Below are 26,189 nucleotides of genomic sequence, written 5' to 3' on the forward strand. Positions count from 1 at the left end.
GGAAAGAGTCTGAATGCGCTCCCACAAGTCCTCTAGAAAATCCTGGAATAAATATTGATTGTAAAATAATAGAAAACTAATAACACCAGAAAAATGCACATGAAAAGATGTATAAAGAATATAACCTAAAAGTTCCTTGGTATACATGTAATATGCCCAACAAATGCAATACAATGACAAAAACTACCAAATGCAATAGCATTTGCATGAAAACAACTTTTCCAATATCCCTTAACAAAATAGGTCTCTTCAGCTCTATCGCTTGCCTGCAAAGGATTAGGTTCACAATTTTGCATTTATTAAGTTCACTTATATATTCATTGCATCATATACATGGTCAACTCTACCTATGTATAAAGGATCAGAACTACGAGGCTAGAGCTTAAGATCATCCTTAATAGGCATAGTATTATGATATTTTCAAAATGAAATCTAATTGCAAAAGGCTATCAAAGCCATACATAAATTGAAGACTATTTTTAACAAATTTCACAATCAAATTTGAAATTCTAGATTCAATATGATCAGTTTATTGCATTAGACAGTAAGAGAACTTAAAAACACCTCACGTGGGGAATCTTGCCGACTCCATCCTTTAAGTTTTCAAGGATCGAATTTGCTAAATGTGACTTACAACCCAATTTTGCAAAAAAGACGGTCCTCAAAAGATTGTGTGCACAAGTTAGGGTTTAATTTGACAATGAGAGTTTTCAAATTCGAAATAATGCATTGTTTTTAGAACAGGAGCACTTGTAAGACCGAATGCAAGTTGTTTCAAACGATTACATGCTTTCTAAAGGGGGTTCACACTTTCTAAGGCGGAATCAAATTTAGATTCACTTTTATTTTGTCCACGCGCATTATCTAACACCATATTCAAGCATGTAGTGCATTTATCGGAGCAAGTGCAAATGATAACAAAATGACTTAAAATTAAACTTTATGAGCCATCAAAGATGACTGCACATTTAAAAAAAAAACATATTTGAAAATAAAATCTCTAGAGAAACCTGCATAGTTTTAAGAATTATTTTTGCTTTGATATGGGTAATGGCATAGTGCATACCTATCAAAATATATTTAAGTAGACTTAACATGCTCCTGGGAAGCTGAGCATGTTTATCGACGTAATTACATGCTTTCATGGTAAGATTTCATTTTGAAATATGCCATTTTCTTGAAAAATGTGTGCAGCCCATTGAAAGAATGATGATTTTACTTTTTGAAGAGTACATCGCTTATCGAAGCATGCAAGAGAGTTTGCTATTTTAATAACTAATGTGCTTTCAAAAGAAGCGCATGCTCATCAGTATGCTTGCAAGTGTACGCATTATATGGAAAATTTCTCGAGTGCGGGTATCCTTAGATGAAATGCTTGCATGATCTTCACGGCATCAATATTGAGTTGAGGGTTGTCTCATGATGCTTGTACAGAATCCAATTGCTTATACAGATATTTTGCCACTAAATAATATATAATATTTTATCTTTTAGCATTCAAAAGACTACACATTGAACGTTGTAAGTTCATTATACAGTTAAAACATCGCAAATTTGTTCAAGTTGAACAATTGTAGTTTTAACCCCGAAAACTTTATCCAAACTGAAATGATAGGGGAACTCCGCTTTTGGATCAAAATCGACAGTCCACTTCAGGATTTTCATAAAACGGCTGTCGATTTTGATTACCTTACGAGAAAAAATACGAGTGTAATCTACATCGTGAGATAATTGAAAAAGTATATGTTGGTCGTCAAGTAAGCCAATATTCCAACAACCCAATAGCTTCATAGCATCATCTTTCCGAATGATCTCAAGTTTTGGGTGACCATAAAGGAATTTCTCTACCAGAGCAAAACGCCAAGAAGACGCAAGAGCACTGATTTCAACCAAAGTGAAAAAAAGAACAGGTTTCCCATTTTTTTTACGAAACTTTTTAATGAAAGTGTGATCATCACCACCTTCAAGAGTCTCGTGGAAGGATTGTGGAACATTGCAGGACTTACCAACACCAAAACTAGACTCTGAACCTGAGGTGTGATTACCCGCAAGTGCAGTAGTGTACGTTCGGACCGGGGCCATCACAAAGTAGCGGCTTTAGGACAAAAGCCGAAGCCAACAAAACAGGGAAGCAGAGAACAGAAACGAAAAGGAATAGTTGAAGCAGTTGAAACACAAGGAAACAGATAGACGATGTCAGAGAAGACGAAAACACAGTTTTCGAGGCAAACGAAGTCGCAAAGTGAATGAGCGAAGCAGGCGAAGTCGAAGCAGACGGATTCAAGCAGACAAATTTGAGGTAGATGAAGCGCGACGAAGGAACTGACGAAGTTGAGCAGACGACGAAGGAGCAGGCTGCGATTTTGATCCGACGTAGAGATAATGAGGGCTCTTTGGGTCGCCATCAAGATGCAACTAGAGTATATATATTTTGGAATGCCCAAAGGCGAATATATTAATAAAAGGAAAAGTGCAGATAGGTTGGATGAAATGGTCCAAAATTGACACCCTAACCACCCGGTATACAACACACACGTAAGAAATACATGTATATCCAAAAAAAATTAAAATGTAGACATAGAAAATTGAACGCCAAAAGTCTGCCAACGAAAAAAAAACAAATCTTGCAGGAAAAGTTAGCTTGCGAATGATCCAATTTAGTCTTGCCTCTGCCTCTGGTTCTAGGATAAGAGTCAGCTAACAAATTGTTAAATTTGTTGTTATTACCTGAAACAACTAATGTATCATTCATCAAGTTTATAAGAGTCAGCTAACAAATTGTTAAATTTGTTGTTACTACCTGAAACAACCAAAGTATCATTCATCAAGTTTGGTAGTAGACATTCATTCTTCTTCTTCTTTGATGTATAAACCTGTCATTCCTCATCCGAAGATTCTTCATCATCTGATCTGTAGATTTGACCAAAGATTGTCGGACAGATGTAGCTTGTTGCACATCATGAGCCACAAGTGTCTGACTAACAGTAATAACTTGCTCGATCTGATGAGGCGGTAGAAACGCAGTAGAAATGTTGTCACCCGTTACATCAATGAGGTTCTAGGGCAGGTGAAGAATGAAATATATCCCCTGCCTCCATGAAAAGAGGTTCCATAGGAGGGGAACCTACATCATGAGCATTGGGTGAAGGCTGAATAGTTGACGTATTACCCGCGAGGATAGTTAGCATCTTCAGGAGTATCCTTCTGATTATCAATAGTGTCAATAACTTGGAGCAGATCAGGAGAAGTGAAATCACTACCTCTTACTGAGCATTTTGCTTCTTTGATCTTAGATGGGGGTGTAGAAGGTGACATTGAGAAATTGAGTTGTTGAACATATGACAATTCGAGCAATACGATGGGAAAGGCTCAATCACAACCCTTTGTCAATATCTATGGTGTTGTGTGTCTAACTAAATTTCATCAGAAGAGAATGAAGTGATGTCCCTTTCAACAAGTACCCTGGTTTCAGATGGACGGAAAAGATTAAAAGTATGAATATCCATTTTAAGTGGTTTTCATAGGCTAAGACAATAAAGTACAACACTTCTTGAATAAAATAATGAAATTTTAGGCTAGGGAGGTGAATCCAGACCGGAATGAGTGGTGGTGTCGTCTGTGAGTCAAAATCTACCATTTCAAAATTTTTATTATTTTGTTATCAATCCAGATTGATCTTCTAGCAAATAAGCGTGTATAATACTCTTCATTATTAAGTTGAATAAGGATGTGTATTTCATCTAAAAGTCCAATTTTTCACTCCCCAATAAAGTACATAAACTCAAATTTCTTACGAATAAGTTCCATTTTAGGATGTCCAAAAAAGAATTTCCCGACCAAATTCAGACGAAAAGAAGAAGCAAGCTGATTACATTCTGCTTCCGTGAAAAAAATAGCTGGCTTCTCATGATTCTTACCAGATTTATTGATGTCCTTCGCCAACGCAAACGAGGGAGGGAATGAGCACGACTTAAGAGTACCTGGGCATGGACACCTGCAAGGGCAGCAATATGCGTTTGGTCCGAAGCCATCACGGAGGCGCGGCGTTTGGAACAGTGAAGTTGCAGTCAAAGAATACTGAAGCCGACAAGTAAGGCAGCAGGATCAGCGGAATCCCCTTTTGCTTCGAGCAGGGGCCGAAAGGTAAAGACGTCGGATGAGGTGCAAACCTTTCCTCTTTGAGCATTGGGAAGGACGAGACAACAACGAAACCACACCCTAAAAACGTCCTTCAATGACCGACGAAGGACAACACGAGACGTAGCACGACGAAATCTCTACGAACCAGACGACAAAAGACGAAGCAGAGGAAAACAAAGGCACGACGTGAGAAATACCGTTGCAGAAGCTAGGGTTCGCCATGAGGCGAAACCTTAGCAGAGCAAAAACGACAACCCATATTATATATATATATATATATAAGAGAAAGCCCAAAGGCTAATTTATTAACACAGTGCTCCGCCAAAGACAGTGATTTCATCTCCTCCTGATCAACTCCAAGTTATTGACAATATTGATCATCAAAAGAATGCCCCTGAAGACGTCACTAATCTCGCAGACAAAATTACAACCACTCAGCCGTCTCTCGAACCTCCTATTGTGGGTGAGATGGAGATTCTTCAGACCCCACTTGCCCTAGACCTATCACTATAATTACAGGTTGCAATTAAAGGTTGCAATACTTCTACTGTTTCACTACCGCCTCATCAGGTCAAGCAAGCTGTATCTATCACTCAGGTTCATGTGGATCATGTTGTGCAACAGCCTACATCTGTCCAACCAACTTTGGAACAATCTATTGATCAAATGAGTCAATCACCGGATGAGAAATGACATGTCTACACATCGAGGAGGAAGAAGAAGAATGGAGACCTACTTGAGCTTAGGAATCTGATAAATGATACTTTGGTTACTTCGGGCAGGCACTCACCTTACTAATTTGTTAGCAGACTCAATTCCGAGACCGAGAACTAGAGGCAGAGGGAGGACTAAAGTGGGACGTCTCTAGCACTTTTGCGTCCTTTGGTGATTTTTTTGGTTTTTTATCTTTATGTATCTTTGCTTTATTTGAGTTTTATGTGTGTTGTACTGGTGAGTTGAGTTTTCTTTTAAGCTCTCTCATACAACCTTTCTATATTATATATATATATATATATATAATGTGGCCTAAATTCGACCAATTGAAATTGAGCAAATTAGTGTTTAGTGTTATTCCTAGGAAGGCTACCAAGAGCCTTTAGTAATGTTTATTAGTAGAACTTAAGCTAATGAGCACAAAAGAGGTAGACCGAGTCAAGATGATTGAAATCTAACAAACTCAAATTCTAACTTTAGGGTTTCGCTAAAAAGAGTTTACTGAAAATTTAGTATTTAAACTCAAAAGGAACGTTATTCTATGTTTATAAAAGTATTATAGAGAGTTTTATAAGTTTTTAAATTTATTTAGCCTTTTTTAGAACTTTATAAAAATAATTAGGTCTGAAGAAATTCTCTTGCTAACAGCACGGAAGTAGCATTTTGGCATTGAATGTAAACATAAAGTCAAGGAATTGGGTTAACAACAATTAAAATTAAAGTGATGGGTTTCAAGTGAAGATCCAAAAAATATTACAACTTTTTAACAAGTTTTGGTCCATGAAATAGGCTATAAAACAAGAGTAGGTTATCTAAAAGATCCTTCTTGGCCGACTACACAATAAATTTTTTCAAAGACTTCTGTGGAAATTTAATTAAGAAAAAATCATACTAACACATTCGAAAAAAGGAAAAATAGTATCACAGCAAAATACAACGCCAAAACAAACAAATGGCAATTCCTACAACTTATTTAAATAATAAAAGTCGGAGAAGTCGCCAGGCAAGCCGGATAGGTTTATTCAAGGAAATGCCTCCAAACTGTTTTTACACCAATTAGCTTCATTCTCCAACAAATTTTATAATTTTTACAAGAGAAATTCAAAAAAATGCGGGAAGAAAGAGAGAGGGGACCCACATGTATTCATAAAGTGGGATGGTTATTTACGTGTAACCATCAATAAACACCACCCTAATGAGTGATCCCGAATACCCTAAATAAAAATTATTTATTTGAATAAATTTTATGTCAAATAATCAATTACTATTGAAATTTCAAACCTGAAAACTATTATAATAATTTGAGTTTTGAAATTTAAATTTTCAATTTATTATAAATCCACATGTAAACATCTCAAATGCATAAGCTTACACTTAATATTCATGAAATGATAAATAAAAGTAAAATTAAATAATAAGTAGGGATACAAATGAACTGAGCATTTAAGAAACTACTCTTAACTCGACTCAATTAAAACTCATTTATGATTGTTTAATTAACTAATCGGACAAGCTAAACACGTTCACAAATACTCAATTGCTAAATGAGAATAACGTTAAAGTGCATGAGAAAACTCAAGTTTGATTGAAGCTCGATTATGGCTCCATTAAGACTTGTTCTCTCTCACACTCTCTCTCTCTCTCTCTATATATATATATGAGAGTTGCGGCAGATACAACGAGAAAACTTGCCAGCAAAATGGTCCCAAAGGTAAGTGAGGCAGAATCAAGCTAGGAACGATGTCCCTGAAGTGCTAGCTAGAGTAAAAGGTTGCTGCGAAAAATTCAAAGTGGGGTGGACAACAAATTAGATTGAGGTGCAGCTTTTGGAGAAGTTAGCAGTTAGGGTGATCGGGACTGGTTGTTGACAGCGGTTGAAGGTTGAAGTTATCAGTTTCTTGCATTGATAGTTAGCTCTCAAGGGGTAATAACATTCATGTTGAGAGAAATTTATGAGGTGAGGGCTTAAATTTGCATGTCTCTAGAACGCCTCTTGTCCTTCACAGTTGGTTCTCCAGTGCCTTCTTCAAAATGCCCTTGCCATGATTTCCTTCTTTACAGGCCATTGAATCTGTCCATGCCTTCCGTAGTAGGCTCCAACAACAAGTTTCCTAATACCAAGAGTTTAAGGGAACTTCAGTATAAGTAGATGAAAATGGCTGAGGTGAGAGTGCAAAAAAATTTCACAGCGAAAACAAAGAACGAGATAGAGGAAGGCGAGCAAAAGAGAAAAAATGTGCCTTGGAGTGTTTATGGTTTTTGCTTTAATTTGATTACTTTTTTTATTTGAGAATGATTAGGTGGATGCGTGGCTTTACACTTTGAGACAAAATGTGAAATGAATATATCCGTGATAGGGTTGGTGTAGCTCCAGTGACGGATAAAATTAGAGAGAGTCGTCTAAGATGATTTGGTCACATTAAACGTCGATCATCTGATAATCCGATTAGAAGAGTAGATGTTTTAGATTCAACTTATGTTAAGAAAGACGGAGGCAGACCTAGAAAGATTGGGCCTTATTGTATAAAAAATGATCTTAATTTATTAGAACTAAATGAAAATATGACATTAAATAGGACGCAATGGAGAAAAAAGATTCATGCAGCCGACCTCACATAGTGGGACTAAGGCATTGTTGTTGTTGTTGTAATTACATGTACCACGAGAAGAGTGCGACTCAATAAGAGATGGTGCGAGTACAATTTGGGGAAGCTGTCTGGAAAGGAAATTTAATAAAAAAATCTTTTACATAAATTGAATTAACCATTAACGTAATTTAATTCATTTTTACTTTAAATTAACTCATTTAGCTTGCATCAATCATTAGCAAGAGAATGATGTAACAATTAAGAATATTTAATCATATAATTGTTGCTCGACCATTTTCAGCTACAATCGCAACTAAAAAGAGCACAAAATATAACTATTTCTTCTGCATTCCTAAATTAAGAGCATTCTGGATCCGCTACAACTCCATATGCAACATCATAATCCTGCAAATACCATCCACCACTAATGCAAATCTAAAATTCATATTCATTGGATATGTGAATCATGCCCTCTGATATTGTGTTGGTTTTATTTTTGTTTTATAAATTGTCTCATTATAAACAGGCCTGTGATATAGCTCATATAAAAATGGGATGTACTCCAATATTTTGATTATCTTTCCGAGTTTTATTTACATTGCAAGTTGTTTCGATTTAGCTCTTAGATTTTTTTTCAAACAGTTGTTTCTTATTTCCATGTTTCTTTATTACCTCTGATTTACTATGTGATATTATTGTCATTACGGATGCATTATTTTTCTACTTAATTGGACACTACAGCAGATTGCCTTTGAAAATTCTTATGCTCCATGCGTTGACATTGTTTCCAGATTGGTTCCTTACACTCACTTATAGCGAGAACAAAAACTTCATTGTTCCTTGGAGGCTTCCATGCTGGCACTATTCCTTGTACTCCATTACCGTTTCCCTCCTTTTAACCATGCTATTATGTTGGATTATAGCCAAGCGAGCTTCCTACTTCAATTTTCTTAATGTAACAGGAATCAGTCAATGTTAATCGTTCTATGTTTCCCTATTGTAGATTTAATTGTATATTTTCTTCTCTCAATAACCAAATTCTGGAAGTAATTCCTCATCTTAAAATTCCATAAAGTAATTTTAAACCAAATCTAAGAGGATTGTTAGAATATTAATTTTGGGTCATCGGGGTTATAAATATGATCTCACATACATGAGCTATACAGTAAATTGTTGAATAAATTTTTTTTCTCTACAAAATTGTGTGCGCAATTGAATATGGATTCTTCAAACAATTTGCAAGGCTTAATGAAAATTATCTAGGAATGCTTCTCCTTGTACCAGCGCGAGACCTAATTTTTTAAAGAGAAATTTACATACATACCACACCATTCTTATTAATTTATATATCGAACACCAAAATTTCATATTTACATTTGTATCACTATAGTTGTGAAACCCCTCAAGTAGATTGGAAAAATTTTCTGTCCGGACTCCAGACGTAGCTCTATGTGCGGACTTCCAGTAATATACCAGCAGGTGTGCTATATTGGGCCCACCTAAAAAATATTAAAGGAGAACCGCTGACTCCGCAATAACCTCGAAATAACCCTGAAATAATTTCTGTGGTTCCACTTCAATAACTCTGAAATAACATTGTGTAGGTCATTTTGAGATTATTTCTGGGTTATTTCGGGGTTATTGAATAGAAACTTATATAATCACTTCAATAACTAAGAAATAACCCAGAAATAAACCCAAAATAAGCTCTGCAGTGTTTATTTTGGGGTTATTGTAGTGGAACCGCGAATGTTACTTCAGGGTTATTTTTGGGTTATTTCGGGGTTATTGAAGTGGAATATATAGATTTCTCTTCAATAAACTAGAAATAACCCAGAAATAACCTCAAAATAATCACGGTCGTTCCACTTCTGTAACCTCGAAATAACCTCTGCGATGTAGCACACATGGCGGCATATTATTGGAGTTCGCACTTAAAGCTACGTCCGGAGTCCAGACAGAAAATTTTTTCAAGTAGATTGAAGTCGAACTCTAAACATCAAGGCGCCTTTTGGTGTGATGATGGATTTTTATTGGAAACTCCAAAGTTAAATGTGCTCGTGATAGAGCATTCTTGGGATGGGTGACCTCCTAGGAAGTTACGCCAAAAGAACAAAATTGTGAGGTCAATTGGCCAAAACAGACAATACCTTGATGGGTGAGAGTTCGAGTTATCACAAATGATATCAGAGCAAAACATCAATTGGACGATGGGAACTAAGTGTCATAAAGTGATATGCCATGGGAGACACCTCTTGAACCCTAGAAGGGACAAAGTGTTAAGTAGTGAGAGTCATCTCTTGAATCTATAAGGGTCACCTCTAAAGTTCTATATGTCTGGCGGATGGTTCTAGGAAACTAGAAATGACGAAGACGTCGGCTACTTAAGTGGGGGAGATTATGAAATCTCTTAAGCAGATGAAGCCTAACTCTTAAACATTGAGATGCCTTTTGATGAAATGGTGGAATTTCGTTAGAAACTCCAATATAAGCATACTCATGAATGAGCCTTCTTACCTCTTCAAAAGTTACACCAACAAGACAAAATCGTGAGGTCATTTGGCCAATGCCGGCACAACCTTGATGGGTGAGAATTCGAGCTGTCACATTATTCTTAAAATCTATACATGAAAAATATAAATTTCACTTTTTAAAGTTAGTGATAGTGATATATTTGATGTGACGTCAAAAATTTGAGCAATATGTATGTAAATATGAAGTTGAGATATTAGATATGTAAATATATAAGAATTTTGTGGTATGTAAATGCCTCTTTCTAAAATTGCTGATCTCATGCATGTTCTTGTCATCTAATTATTGTATGATTGACTTGAGTGTGATTGAAATTTATCAAATTCAATATATCAAAGTTTTTTATTTGTGCAGTGAATATTCATCCTTGTGGAATTTTATATTTTTTTTTCAAATTTTTTAATGCAATGTTAAATTTTGGTAACTTCTATCTTCAATCGGAATGAATGATGATTTCTGATTTTACATCAAAGGTGACAAACCTTTGCTTAAATTAAAGATTGGAAAACTATATTTATTTTATAAAATTCTTTCTCACTTATTTTATCTGCACTTTTACTTTAAATCGATCTTCTTTCATCCTCCCCATCCTTTTTCTTTATGCATGGCCTCTTGTTTAAGCTTGAAGTCTCATCTTCCCTCAACAATCTTTGACTTTGCTAATGCAACCTACCAATCTACAGACAAAACCAGAATCCTGCAAGTACACATATGCCCCATTGAAGATTATTTACTCCCTAATCCCCCACGCTTCAACTATCTTCATTTTATTTGCCTCCGCTTTCATCATTCACACCATCCTCTACCACTCATCCAATCTAACACGCACTTATTTTAACACAGCACTACGACATTCAAATTATATCATACTTGATCAACAGGTACACTGATACAGGCACTAGAAGGCTCCATCAAACTAAGTAGAAAATCTCACACTTTTCCGACTAGAACCTATCCCAAAAACAGAACTAAAATAATGTAAATACAATGCCTGTTCGATATCGATATACGTTCAAAAAAATGAGAAAATAGATAGTCTAAAGATACCTACCATTAATTACAAACATAGGACCCCACAATTTGAAATGGTAGGAGAATAGTGAGTACAAAATCAATAGTGAGACAGCAGAAAAATAGGTAGAAATTTCTTTTGTACTGAGTGTAAAGGGCAGTACTTAAGTTTGAATCTTCACATATTTTATGAAAACCCACTCTCCTCTTAATTTCATATTCCGAAGGGGTGGTTAAAAGTAGTCTCAAAATGTCCAACAATGGACTGGGCCGTTAGACAAGTTATTAGACCAACTAAAATGAAAAATGAAGAAAAATTGATGGTTTGAAGAAATGTTAACTATATATGAACAATTTATAATATAGGGCAAAAATCGCACAATAAAAGATTAGAAGGGATACCTTCCTATCAATGGCATTGTCACCATCTGTACCAAAAACTGAAAAAAGGATCTCATGAGAACGCCTTCGGATGCTCAGATAAGATTGCACGCCAACCAAGACTCGGTCCAATTCATCAGGAACTTGCTGCAGAAAGATATCATTGTTTACAAAAATTAATCAAACCCATGTTTTAGAAGCTTTCCCTTTTTTTTTCTTTGCCGATATAACAACATAAACTCCTGATAAGTCTCAAGACAATGTTTCATCACATGCTTCAATTACCTTATAACTTGATAATTCATTATTTAATCTATCTGCAACCTTTAAGCAAATATGAGCACCAAATCGTCTCTAACAAATACAGCACAAAATTAAGATACAAAATAAGAAAGAAAATATAAAACCAGCAAAGAATATATCTATGCCCCAACAGTTGAAACAAAATGGAATGTTTATGCAAAAACTTTTACAGATTTTATGATTCTGTATCTTGAGCATTGATGAACAGAAAGTGAACACATATGAATAATGCAATTGAGACTATTGCAGCCAGTTTGTCTTGGAGCTTCAGATAAATACGAAACCACAGAAAATTTTGAACCTTCAGCATAGGCATATTACTAGAGGTAAACAATCAAGAAAGAGAAAAGAAAACTTGCAAGGATAAAATTATTGACTATCTACTAGCTCCAAAGCTTAATATATATGAGCTAGACAGTCAAGCACAATGTGTTGCCAAAGATGACTCCACGACACATAACAAGGATGGAAGTTTCAACGCACCATATCAATTAAAGTAAAAAAAATTCAAGCATAACCACAACTCACAATCTGATAATTTCAACATTTTTCTATCCTCCACAAAAGATGGTGCCTCCCCTTCATACCAAAGAATAATAATTTTGACCAAGCGACTTCTTCTTTCCACACCTTAATTGGAGGTGCCTAATGAAGCCAGAAATAGTTCAAAACTTTTTCTCTTCTCTACCTTAGTGAAGAAGCTTTCATAAATGATCCAATTTCAAATAGGAGAACAATCTCTCACATAGATCAGGGTTTGTATTATGGAAGAACTATACCAAATTTTCAAAGTTAAATTCAGCATCACTCACACCTTTGAAGCTTGACTTAAATTAAAGAAGAATTGTCAATTATTGGAGGTAAATAAAAATTTAATTTAAATAACAATGTCCAAGTTCTACCAATAATGCATTATAGGAGGAAATTTTAAATTTCGAATTTAAAGAAGATATGACCAATCGCATTATTTAAATAATGTTATTCTTGTAATTGCCAGATAATGGCAATAAATATAAGGAAGCATTATAATAGAAAGCAAATTTAGATGATAGAATGTAGAATGTTTTGGTAATTTTTTTTTAAATAGGGCTTGGTGGCTCTCTCATACTGAAGTTAACCCTAGAAACACAAAACACAAAAAATTATTGTTGAATAATTCAAAAGGAATCACACAAATGTTCTCAAAACAGGAAATAAAGAACATAAGCACAAACGAGCCCCTAGGGCGAGGATGGAGGGGTGAGTCCGGTTTGACAGCAAAAAGAAGGTAGCCTGAGGGTTTGCGGCAACAAGGAGGGTGGCTAGAAGGGAAGGTGGCTGTTGGTGGGGTTGTAGGAAGGTGGGGCGGCAATAGTTTTTGGTGCAGGGTGATCGGCTACAGTAGTTGGAGCCGTAGAGAGAGGGTTGGCGGCGGTATTAGGGGCGTAGGATAGAATGGCGGCAACGTCAGTGGAGTTGGGCGAGATTGGCGGCAGTGGCAGCAGGTATTGGAAGGGTTTGGCAGACACAGCAAGAAGAAAGAAGGCACAGAGATGGAAACAGCGAGCAAGTGAACAGGATTAGATGCAGGGTAGGTCTAGGTAATTACTCCATCGGAACAGGATACAACCGAAGCACCACCTATCCACGGATACAACCCTAGCAGGGAGAAGAATGCCTAGAGGCGAAAACTTAAAATCAGAAGAAGAAAAAAATTTAAACCCTAAAACACATAGCCAGTCTACACACACACACACACACACAAAGAGAATAGGAGATGAGGGGAAATGGGCGGTAGTTCCCGCTCTTTAGAATAAATGGTCGATCCAGCCCCCTGCTAGACCAATCTCTTGTTGAACCGGGTTCGACTGTTTCAGCCAAGCCCCGCGTCAATTTCCCAGGTCAGGCGAGCTTCGACTTCATCCATCAAAGCTTATACGTCTTCGTAGTACGATGTCAGGTCCACGACATTGAACATGAAAGAAATTTTGTAATCCCTTGGTTGGTCGATCTTATAGGCATTATTAGTTAGCTTCTAAAGTAATCTGAAAGTTCCATCTGCCTGGGATTGAGTTTGTCAAATGCTCCTACTGGGTATCGCTCTTTCTTCAGTCGGATTCACACTAGATCTCCTTTGTTAAAAGTCACCTTTTTCTTTGTCTTGTTTGCTTGGGTCCGGTACTTGTTATTCTACTTAGTCATCTTTTTTTCTGACCTCTTCTTGGAGTTTCTAATTCTCGTTGACCCGTCCCTTACATCCTCACTAATCTCTAACGTCAGCAAGAGTGGTACTGATTCAAGTTGAGTGAGCGGGTTATGCCCATACACATCTCATATATATGAAGTGCAGTCTGACTCACGGATATGTTGTACGCCAACTTGGTCTGCACTAGAGTTAAATCTCACTGCTTGATATTCTTCCCCACAAAGCATCTCAGCAAATTTCCAAGGCTCTTGCTTACTACCTCCATCTCATTGTCCATCTGGGCGTGGGATATGGAACTAAATTGAAGCTTAGTGCCTAGCTTTTCACACATTGTCCTCAAAAAGTGAATCAAAAACTTGGCACCCCTGTCTAAAGTGTTGGTTCTGGGTATCCCGTATAGTGTCATAATCTTTTCAAAATACAAGTCAGCGACATTCAAGGAATCAAGTGTTCGATGGCAGCATGCAAAATGTGTCATATTAAAGAAACAATCTACCACAATCACAATTAAATCCTTGTTTTGTTGTGCCCTCAAAAGTCCCACCACAAAATTTATCTTAACATCAACTCATGATGCCTATGGTACTAGTAATCGGGTGTATAACTCTGCATCCTGCCCCCTAATTTTGACATATGACAAATTTTGCATTCGCTCCACATCTCTCGCAAATCGGGGCCAAAAGAAGTGCTCTCTCACAAGTGTAGGCCTTGTCCCTGCCAAAATGCCATGTGTCGCTCCACATCTCTCGCAAATCGGGGCCAAAAGAACTCACAAGTGCAGGCCTTGTCCCTGCCTAAATGCCATGTAAATCCTCCATTGTAGTTTTCCTGTAATGGACTTCCTCAACGAACAACTATGAATGCACAACTTACTCTGGTAAAACAAGTATACGTCAGCTTTAAAGTACTCCTCAATAAACATCCCTAGACACTGCTCTCAGGTTTTCCCAAAATCCTCGTTCTTCTCATAAAGATCCTTTACCACCTAAAAGCCCACGATGCAAGCTTGCATTGTAGTGATCATGAGTCAGTGCATCTGCTACTCGATTCCAACTCATTGCCTTATGCTTAAGCATGAACTGGAACGATGCTAAGAACTCCACCCTAGTTGCATGTCGGCTCTTCAGTTTACTTTGATTCTTTAAGAATTTCCAAGATTCGTGACGTGAACAACAATAACTCGCTCGGCAGGTAATGGCTTCAATACTCAAGAGCTCTCACAATAGCATAAAACTCCTTGTCATATGTCTAGTAATTCCTACAAGAATCATTCAACTTCTCACTAAAAAAGGTGATGGGGCAACCTCCCAGCTCTGCTTGATTTTATCCCCAAGCCAGAAGAACACATTCTATCTCGAACAACTAGTTGAAATCTGGTAATGTCATGACGGTGTATGGACCACTTTCTCCTTGAGTGCAATGAAACTATTTTGAGTTGTCTCTGTTCACTAGAATTTCTCTCCCTTCATAAGCTCTGTCAAAGCAATGAGTTGTCTCTGTTCACTAGAATTTCTCTCCCTTCAAGCAACGTGATGCTACTGAAGCTCCTGTTGAATAGTCCGTAAAATGATGCTAGTCCCAGAAACTGCAACAACTCGGTGAACGATTGTGGTGCAGTTCAGCTCACAATGGTCTCGATCTTTGTAGGATCCATCTGAATGCCCGCGCTAGACACGTGTAACCCAAAATAGCATATCTAGTCGGTCATAAAGTGACACTACTTTGGATGGGCATATAGCTTTTTTTTTCTCGTAATACCTTGAATACCGCCCTTATGAGCTATAAGTGCTCCTCATTATAACGGATGTATATCAGAATGTCGTCAACGTAGATCACCACAAGTTTTTTAAAGTGGGCCCGGAATACTTGGTTTTTAATGCAGGTTCGGAATACTTGGTTCATAAACCTCATAAGTGTTGGGCCCGAAGGGCCTAACTGTTCACTCGTATAACCCATCTCGTCTTCAATGTGGTCTTCCACCCATCTCCTGACCTCATACAGATCTAGTGATACCCATTGCATAAGTTAACCTTGGAAAAGATGGTGACTTTGTGCAACTGATCCAAGAGGTCGTCTAAGCGAGTTATGGAAATTGGTACTTGATAGCAATCTTATTTATGGTCTGTTGTCAATGCACATCTGCCACAAACCGTCCTATAGTACCATCAGGGTGAGGACAGCACATAGACTGGTACTCTCTATAACCAACTCTCACACGATGAGATCATGTAACTGTCATTGCAACTCCTCGTACTCCGCAGGTCTCAATCCAAAGGCAGACCGATTTCGCAACACCGATCCTAATATGAGATCAACATTGTGTGTTGAATGTTCCTCAAAGGCAGTAATCCCTCTGGAAGACAGTTGGTCAACACATCATGGAAAACATGTAGTAGTGGTTGTAATAGCATTGGTATCTCACTCTCCTCAGCTCTCTCAGTAAGACTACTGGCAGTGCTACTGGAGCATTTTGAAATGACTGCATAAAGGTGACCCTTCGCACAAACATGTCCTTTGTGTCGCCTAAACCTCTCGCATCTTAACAGATGATAACATGATGTGTTTCTCATCCTTTCTAAAAGCGGTAAGTACTTTTGAAGCCATCGTATTGAAACTTGTGGTCGAATTGCCAAGTCTCCCAAACAGAATATGGCATGTGTCCATCTAAACCACGTTTCACCACACTTGCTTCTGTAGTTAAACCACAATTGAAAATTTGACAAAACAATGCTAATCCACGTGTACCTCATTTCCATTCTTCAGGCAATTAAGGGAATAGGATTGAGGATGTTTTTCTCTAGCCAATCTCAATTTTTTCATGATCAACATGGACACCACATTTTCACAACCCTCATTATTGATGATCAAACTACAAACCTTGCTCTATACAGTACATTTGGGGCAAAATATATTGTGCATCAGCCATGATTGAACTCGTGTTGGCTCTGACTGCAGAACTCTCTGTATGAAAACCATCTCTCCCTTGTCACCTTGGAGCTGAAGTTCTTTGTTTAGACTATCCTCTAACTCCTCATCCTTCACCTTCTCGACAATGCCCTAATCTGTGAATATGATAACTCGACTTGTGGGACCGTTGGAGGCCATGTGCCCGTAGTTCTGGCACCTGAAAAACCTCTTGGCAAGCTATGTACTGGTAGAGTTAACTTTGTGGCATATTTCCACTTGGACAAGTCATGTCACTCTAATATCCTGTCTTATCCACTCTGTCGAAGATACCATTGTCGATCGCAGTAGTTGTAGGTGACAGCAGCAAGTAAAAAGGCATGGGGATGGAAACAGCGAGCAACGGAAGAGGATTAGGCGCGGGGTGGGTAGAGGTAATCACCATCTAGGAGAATGATACAATAGGAGTGCAACTTTTCCTTGATTACAGCCCTAAAGAACGCCTAGAGGCAGGGGGGTGTGAAGGGTGACTAAACCCTAAAACATAATCAGCCTATATAAAGCATTGGATAGAATCGGAGATGGGGTAAGGGGCAGTAGTTCCCGCTCTATAGAATAGTTGGCTGGTCCAGCCCCTTGCTAGACTGATCTCCTGTTGAACCAGGAAGAGTCGATTCAGCCAAGGCCCGCTACTCGCTCCCATAGGAGCTTCAGTAAGTCACCTTTGAAATAATATTTTATATTTTCTTATAATCATGAATGAAGAATACATTTATTTTCTTATATGATTTGCATTTCTTTCCTATAGTTCACAATGGTCTATCTCCACCATCCACCTACCCATTTCTTACATGTCTCGACTTAAGTTCCACTCTTTATTCCACCATAGCCAAGTCTCACTTCTAGCATCCCCTCTTTCAGCATCACCTTCCAATCAATATCATTCCGGTAGGATGCTCAGCTAAAACTATTTTAATCATGAACAGTCCAAATCAATGCCCCCATGCCTAACCAAAGAATTTTTGTTTGATATTCAAGCAAAAAAAGAGGATCCAGTACTAAGCCAAACAAAATCTCACGCTTTTAGCCTTTCAAACAGTATTAAATGCAACCAATTAAATAACATCAATTTCTTCAAACATTATTTCCAAAAAATCAAGAGGCAAAAATAACGGAATACCAAGAACAACATGGAAGCAATTTCTATAGATCACACAAATAACATATTAAAATAGTGCAGCCACTCATTTAAATAAAAAATTTCCAAACAAAATCAAAAAGAAAAAAAAAAAGAACCGGATAAAAGTACTAAACGACTACAACTATGTTAATGAGAAAGTCTGAGCAACCAAGTTAATGGCAGATCACCAAACCAATTAAAATCAGAAATAAATAGTATATTAAGTTCATTGGTATACCAGGACCAGCAATGTGGCTAGCTGAGATTCAATATAAAGAACGTAAATAACCATCAATAGAAATTCACCGGAAAATCTCAAATTTTCGTCCACTATTATAAAGGCAGCAATGAGGTTACTGTGATTTAATGAAAAAAATAAAAATAAAATAAAATAATAATGGATTCACTAGAAATGACTTAAGCATTTGATCATATACAATAATGACGATTAGAACCATAAGCAGAAAAAATTCATTTTTCAAATTCACTTAGACGCAGAGTTTACCCAAAATAATTCACTAATAGAATAATGGTAACTCACCTCATTAAGTTCAGTACCACCCCATGGGAGACAAGACAAGATGCATGAAATGTAGAAGTCAGCACGGGCCTGCCAACAAGGATTCCCTGATTCCTCGTCTACTGTGGTTGCAGCAGATGACAAAAACGTCTCAAAGATTTCGATTATAGAACTTGGAGATATAACATTATTGCACATCTGCACAGAGAACAACCAAAACCCAAGATAAAAAGGAAAATGCTTTCATTGCTTCAAACAAATATATTCAAAGAGAGCAGGGATTTAAATAAAACTATAATGAAACAGGAAAAGAACTTAAAGCTATAAAAAATTATCAGTATTCTGCTTCCTAAGCCTGAAAAATGTTACCTTAACCTTTAGAAAGCAAAACAGAACCCAAAAAAACCCCTGATGACATGATAATAGCTCTACATAAATGGATGTCAACAACTAAACCAATGAAAACTTGAACTCAACCCAACCAAATAACAGCAGCAAAAATAACATCATCAACAATTACCTAACCTGGGCTAGTTCCAACCTCCCCGACTATTAGGCATCCAATATCAATTGCATACCTTAATATTATATCAGAATATATTCAACAACTTTAAAAAAGTGTCCAACACTTACCCTGTTGTTATTCCTTGGTCAAACAATGATAACTATAATTTTTATTACAAAAGTACTCCGAATGATTGTTCTTCAAGTAACAAATCTAACAAGCCCATTGTTGCAAGTTAATTGTGCCGGTAAAAAACCAAAGTTTGAAAACCAAGGTATGAAGAGATATGAACAAATACATTCCTATGAGGCTGAGGAAGTAAAAAGTAAAATGTCATGGCAAGAATGGCATCAAAAATTCTAAGACTGGCTAAGATATGTATGTATGTGTGTGTGTGTGTGCGCACACATGCCTGCACTGGCTAAGATATGTATGTATGTGTGTGTGTGTGTGTGTGTACGCACACATGCCTGCGGGTGTGTCTATGTATGTGTGTGTGTGTGTGTGTGTGTGTGTGTGTGTGTAAATATAGCTTTTGAGCCATACACCGCACAAGATTGTGAACAAGCCGAGCTTGAGTGAGCTCAGGTTGGGCTTGTGTTAGGCTCGTTCGAAATTGGCTCGTGTTTGAAATTGCTCGTGAATAGTGAGTTCGTATTTGGCTTGATTTACAAATTCTTGTCCGTGTTCGGCTCATGTTTGACTCGAAATTGGCTTATTTAAATTAATTAGCAAAAATAGATGTAGGGTATTAAATTCAAACATGCACCCATTCTATGCAATAAAAGGTGCAAAACAATGGTTTAAACTTAGACATAAATATGTATAATATATTATCATACAATATATGTATGTATGTTTATATATATATATATATATATATATATATAATATATATAAACCAAGGGCTAATACATTAGAAAGGAGTGGTACAAAAAAAGTTGGATGAGAGGGCCGAACTCGGAACCCAAAGCACCCGGAATACAACACACCAAAATCTCCAAAAAAGTACATGTATACCCAAAAACCATAATTATAAATTAGGCATGTAAAAACCATAATTATAAATAGGCATGTAATCTCTACACCAAAGTCTCCAAACATAGCAAAATTCACAAGCCGTATGGAAATAATAGTCGGATCGATGATAGTTATAAGTGTCAAACAGGTGGAAAATATACATGTTGAGATCTTCAAAATTCTGATAGGGACTCTTCTTCCTACACAAAATTCACATGTCGTTTCAGTTGGGGCACCGCCTAGATGCGTGTATAGGCTGGCCAAAAGACAACGGCGTCGAACGAAAAAAGATTGGAAAATACTTGTTGCATGAAGAAGTAGAAGAAAGGGAGAACGAAGAGCTGGAGTAATTGATCTACCAAGAAAAGACCCATGAAAACACCTGTAAAATTAAGACATCCAAACAGATAATGGGAGCTTGAGTGCGATCAAATATAAAAGACATCCAAACAGATAATGGGAGCTTGAGTGCGAACAAATATAACCTTACCTCTTACCTCTGGTTCTAGGTAGGGAGCTTGCTAACAAATTGTTAAGTTTTCCGTCATTACCCAAAACATCCAAGGTATCATCCATTAAGTTCCATTGTTCTAGGAAACCTTTATTCTTCATCTTCTTCCTAAATGTGTAAACCTGTCAATCATCATCCGAAGAATGACTCATCTGATCAGTGTGTTGGTCCAAAAATTGTCAAGCAAATGTAGGTTGTTGCACAAAAGTATCCACTTGTGTCTGATTGACATTAAAAACTTGTTCGATATGATTAGGTGGTGGGCCTGCAGTAGAAAGCTCACCTAAGGTTTTTTAAAGCACACCTAGGGTTGGACAATCCACCACGAGATAGTCAACTGCTACATCAATGATGGGTTCTAAATTAGGTGAGGTATCGAATGTCTCCTCATCCATCACCAACTGAGATTCCACAGGAGGTATAATAAGTGGGTCATCCCCCGCAATGTCAGAAGGAGCAGGCTGCAAAGGTTCCTCCATAGGTGAAGCAGTAGTCCCCACAGGGGCAATTAAACCAAACGCAAACTCTTGTCTTATGTTAATTTCCTCCACGTGTGAAGTAGATGTGTCAAGAGCAATGGGGTTGGACAAATGCTTATGCAGTTTAGCTTTAGATTTTAAGTTAGGATGGAGTCTGTATCATTTGTCAAGGCTATGCCCAAACATCTTACAATGGATACAATAAAAGGGTGTAAATTTCATGACAATTTGTTGTCAATATCCATTGTGTTGTGCCCAGCCAGACTTCTATAATATTACGTAATGTGATATCTCTTTTCACAAGTATTCTAGCAATAGAAGATCTTGTTAGTTTGAAGGTGGATATAACTAGTTTCATAAGATTCCCAAGTATGGCCCCAAAAGAGTTGAGAACCTAATGATTAAATATATGTAGCTTGAGACCAGGAAAATTAAACCATATTGGTACAGTGGGAGATTCATGGTTTGGATCAAAATCACGAGGCCACTTGAGCAACTTCACTGACTTTTCTGCAATGTTAAGATATTTCCTAGAGAATATTCGAGTGTAGTCTTCAGTCATGATTAACTGAATCAACACATTCCTCCCAACAAGAAGTCACACTTTCTACTTCCCTACTAGTTTGAGATCTTCAAAACTCTTTCTGATAACTTCCATGGAGGGGTGCCCCAATCAAATTTTTCCAATGAGTGTGAACTTACATTTCTCAGCCAAAGCCGAAAATTCTAAATCAGAGAAAAAGAGAGTTGTTTTCCCACCCTTCTTACTCATCTTTTTAATAAAGGGGCAGTCACTTGTATCATCACGACATTCCTTATAACTCGACGGGAAGACAACAGCCGACTCCACCAGATGGTTACCCAGCACGTGGGAAAAAGAGGATTTGTCGGGTTCAGCCGAAAAAAGAGGGAGTGCATCCATCGAAGCAACGAAAACACGAAACTACTACGAGCTCCCCTTCCCATCTTCACAAGTACGACGAGGCGCCGAAAACAGCGGACGATGCGATCGAGCGAGAGGTTGGGGCTCGACGAGGCGACGAAAGAAGCAATGTGATCCCCCTCCCTTCCTCTTCGAGGACGATGAGTTGACGAACAACTGCGGTTACTCGAATCGCCATGAAAAATTCATTGATATAAAAGAGAGGATACAAAGGTTTAGTGAGTGGGAATAAAGAGCCCACTTATAGGGATTACAAGTACACGTATTCCCCAAAATATAACAAAAAGAAAACAACTCCTAATCATGGTGCATGTAGTCGGTGGATAAACCAAGTCCCCTTCCCCTGGATCTAGGGAGGGAGTTAGCAACATACTGAGATGTGGGCTTCCGCCCGAGAACATGAAACAGTCATCCTGAGAATTACTGAGATGTAGCGTTCTTTTTTTCTTCTTCCTAGATTTGTAAACATGTTAATCATCTACCAGAGCTACTTCTGTTTAAACAATAGATGGATCTTCGATGGAGGTAAAATGTTGATCTGACTCAATCTGCAGCACACATTGATCCATTCGATGGAGGTAAACTGTTGATCTGACTCAACCTGCAGCACACATTGATCTTGGCACTCCTCGAGAACTTGAGTGCCCTCTTCTCTCGCAATAGGTGGTTCCAAGGCACTTTGGTTAACATCTACTACAACAATATTTGTAGTATTTGTGATCTGAGGAAGAGTTGTCTCAACAACAGTAGACGAAAGTTGTTGGTTTGGTTGGTGAGAAGTAGTCTTATGAGTTAAATTTTCATTCGACATACCTGAAAGATTAAAAGTGTCTGCTATACTTTCCTCCAAATGGATGATGTTGTTAGGACATGTCGATCTCAAATGTGGGTGAAGCATGAAGCATTTGACAAGGGTGTGCCAAAACAGTTTACAGTGATTGCAACAGTAGGGTCTTTGTTCTGCAACAATTGGTTGTTAATACCCATTGTGGGCAGTATCAAGTCATATTTCGTCCACATCAGGGAGCGTGATATCTCTTTCAACAAGAATTCTTGCGACCGAAGGCCTGGTTCGATTGAAGGTGGGTGTATCCAATTTCATAGGTCTCCTTAGCGCAGCTCCAACAGAATAAAGGACTTGGTGATTGAAGTAGTGCAACTTTAGACCATGTAGTTTAAAGCCCAAGGGCAAATATATTAGAAAGGTACATATAAGTAGGATGTGAGGGCCCACACTAGAACCCAAAGCACTAAGTATACAACACAAGGTCCCAATTAAGTACATGTATACCCAAAAAGCAAATTAAAACCTAGATAAGTAAACTTTACTCCAAAAGTCTCCAAACACTCGGAGAGTCTAACGTAAAAGAACATGAGAAATGACCCTATGTATACCTAAATCTTACCGCTAGTTCTAGGTAAAGAACCAGCTAACAAATGTTTAATTCTCCTGCCATTACCCGAGATAACCAAGGTATCATCTATTAAATTCTTGAGTTCCAGTAGACCTCTATTCTTCTTCTTCTTTGTGGATGTATAAACCTTTCATTCTTCATCCGAAAATTGGCTCATTTGATCAATGTCATGGTCCAAAGATTGTCGGGCATGTGTAGGTTGTTGCACATCATGAGCCCCTTGTGTATGAATGACAGTAATAGCTTGCCTGATCTGATGAGATGGCAGGGCCACAGTAGAGAGCTCACATAAGGTAGAATGTTGAACTTGTAGTTGGGGCACACCTAGGGCTGGACACTCCACCATGAGATTGTCAACCGTTACATCAATGATAAGTTCTAGAGTAGGTGAAGTATGACAAGTCTCCTCTCCCACCACCGACAGCATTATGTGGAGGCTGAGTAGTTGAAATACACACACACACACACATACATACATACATACATATATAGCGAGCTGAACACAATCAAACAAAAGGTTGTTCGTGTTCGACTCATTTATAATTCGAGCTTAAAAAATTTATCTATTTTCGGTTGGTTTACTCAACAAACGATTCGAACACGAGCTACTTAACGAGCTGAGCACAAGATATTGGCAAACAACATGCTTTTTTTACAGCCCTACTCACAAGGAGATGGTGAGGAGCATGCCTTTTTAATTGAGGTGTGCCTTGAGGAACCTAAATTGAGATGCATGCCAGAATTTTTCAAATAAAGCTATGATATTAATTAGTTGAGTGATGAATTAAATTAGGAGATAATAATCTTAAACTACAAAGATTTGCAATCCAAGTAGAGTCAGGCCAATTATGCAATGGATTAGACTTAGCTTGGACATAATATATGTTGTTCATGTTCAACTCAAGCTTAAGCTAAACTTTCACAGGAACAAACATGGCTTATTAAATTTTTTAATAATTGTACTTGGCTTGTTTAAACTTCAACAAATTAATAAATAAGCTAAAATTTTGAATGAGCGCTTAACTTTCTACATAAATTTATAAACAAAAATTTTATAAATTTAAATAAATAAGCAATTATAAAAATATCAAATAAGTTTTTAAGTACTTTACACCACTTAAATAAAATTAAATATAGTATTAAGTGAGTTTTCTGTAATCAAATAATATATAAGTATTAACAAGCCAATTAATTAAAGAAAAAAATAAGAAGGAATTACGGATTAAAATGAATATTAATTTTGAATTAGAATATGTTATTATTCAATATATAACTAAATAAAACCTAACAAATCATATTTTATTTGAATAGAATTATATTTAAATAGAAGTGTATATTTGATGATGTTTAAATGCAAAAGAAATTACAATGTATTATTTAACAATTTTTGCATAAATTTTGGATTAAAAAAATAAACAAATAATAATTAATGTATCAATACAATAATTGAGAAATTGAAAATTTGAATATATAATGTTTAATATAATACAACAACAAGCTTTATCCCACTAAGTGAAATCGGTTGCATGAATCTTTTTTCTCAATTGTGTCCTATTGAGTGTCATAATTTCATTTAATTCTAATAAATTAAGAACATTTTTATACAATAAGCCCAAATTTTTCTAGGTTTATCTCTACCTTTCTTAACATAAGTCGAATCTAAAAGATCTACTCTCCTAAGCAAATCACCAGATGGTCGATGCTTAATGTGACCAAATCATCTAAGACGACTCTCTCTAAATTTGTTCTCTACTGGAGCTACACGAACCCTATCAAGAATATATTCATTTCGCATTTTGTCTCAAAGTGTTAAGCCATTCATCCAACTAAGCATTCTCATCTCGGCAACACTTAACTTAATTTTATGCTTCTCTTTTAAAGGCCGACATTCTACGTCATAGAGCATTGCAGCTCTCACACCATCTTATAAAATTTTCCTTTCAGTCAAATGGGTACATTTCTATCACACAATAGGCATGAAGCATTCCTCCACTTCAGTCAACCACCAACTTGAATTCTGCTAATAACACCCCCATCTCTATAACTATCACTATGAACAATAGACTAGAGATATCTAAAGCTTTCACACCTTTTAATAATTTAATCACCCATAGTTACAACTCTGTCACTAGAGCTACTACTAAATTTACATTCAGTTTTGTTCTACTCAAACGAAGACCTTTATAATCCAAAGTAGACCTCCATAATTCAAGTTTTCTCGAGGTCTTTCTCTAGTCTATCCACAAGAAGGATCATCAGTGAAAAGCATTCACCAAAGTATATCCTTCTGTAAATGTCTAGTAAGAGCATCCATAACTAAAGCAAACAGATATGGCTTAAAGCCAATTCCTGGTGTAATCCAACTAAAATAGGAAAATATATGGTCAATCCTCCTTTTATTCGAAGACAAGTAACATATCTTTAATGACTTGAATATAAGTCATCTCAACACATTTCTTCTCTAAAACTCTCCAAATGATATCTCTTAGAACCTCATTGTAAGCCTTTTCTAAACCAATAAAAAACATATGTAAATCTTTTTTATTCTCTTTGTACTTCTCCATCAAACCTCTCAAAAAATGTAAAGCTTCCATAGTAGACCTGTCCGGCATAAATCCAAACTAATTATGAGAAATCTTTGCAACACGTCTTAACCTATGTTGAATTAGACTCTCCCATAATTTTAAAATATGACACATCAACTTATTTGCTCTATAATTTGCACACTCTTGTGCATCCCCTTTATTCCTAAAAATAGAGACCAAAATACTCTCCCTCCACTACTCAGGCAACTTTTCAGTTTTTTCCAAAATACTCTCCCTCCACTACTCAGGCAACTTTTTAGTTTTTTAAAAAAT

The 26,189-nt window shown here is 37.0% G+C and overlaps 1 protein-coding gene across 1 annotated transcript in view; it reads right to left on the minus strand.

The window, feature by feature from the left end:
* LOC110027617 (nuclear cap-binding protein subunit 1) overlaps nucleotides 1-26,189 on the minus strand; it is a gene marked incomplete at its 5' end in the record, with an annotated part of 89,997 nt that overhangs the window by 55,204 nt on the left and 8,604 nt on the right. The window contains 3 exon segments of the mRNA XM_020729118.1: nucleotides 1-42; nucleotides 11,388-11,513; nucleotides 18,480-18,656. The exon segment at nucleotides 1-42 is cut by the window's left edge and continues 15 nt beyond it. Of these exon segments, the coding sequence (XP_020584777.1) occupies nucleotides 1-42; nucleotides 11,388-11,513; nucleotides 18,480-18,656 (345 nt within the window).

This window comes from Phalaenopsis equestris, unplaced genomic scaffold (genome assembly GCF_001263595.1).
Source record: "Phalaenopsis equestris unplaced genomic scaffold, ASM126359v1 Scaffold000429, whole genome shotgun sequence".
Taxonomy (NCBI): Eukaryota; Viridiplantae; Streptophyta; class Magnoliopsida; order Asparagales; family Orchidaceae; genus Phalaenopsis; species Phalaenopsis equestris.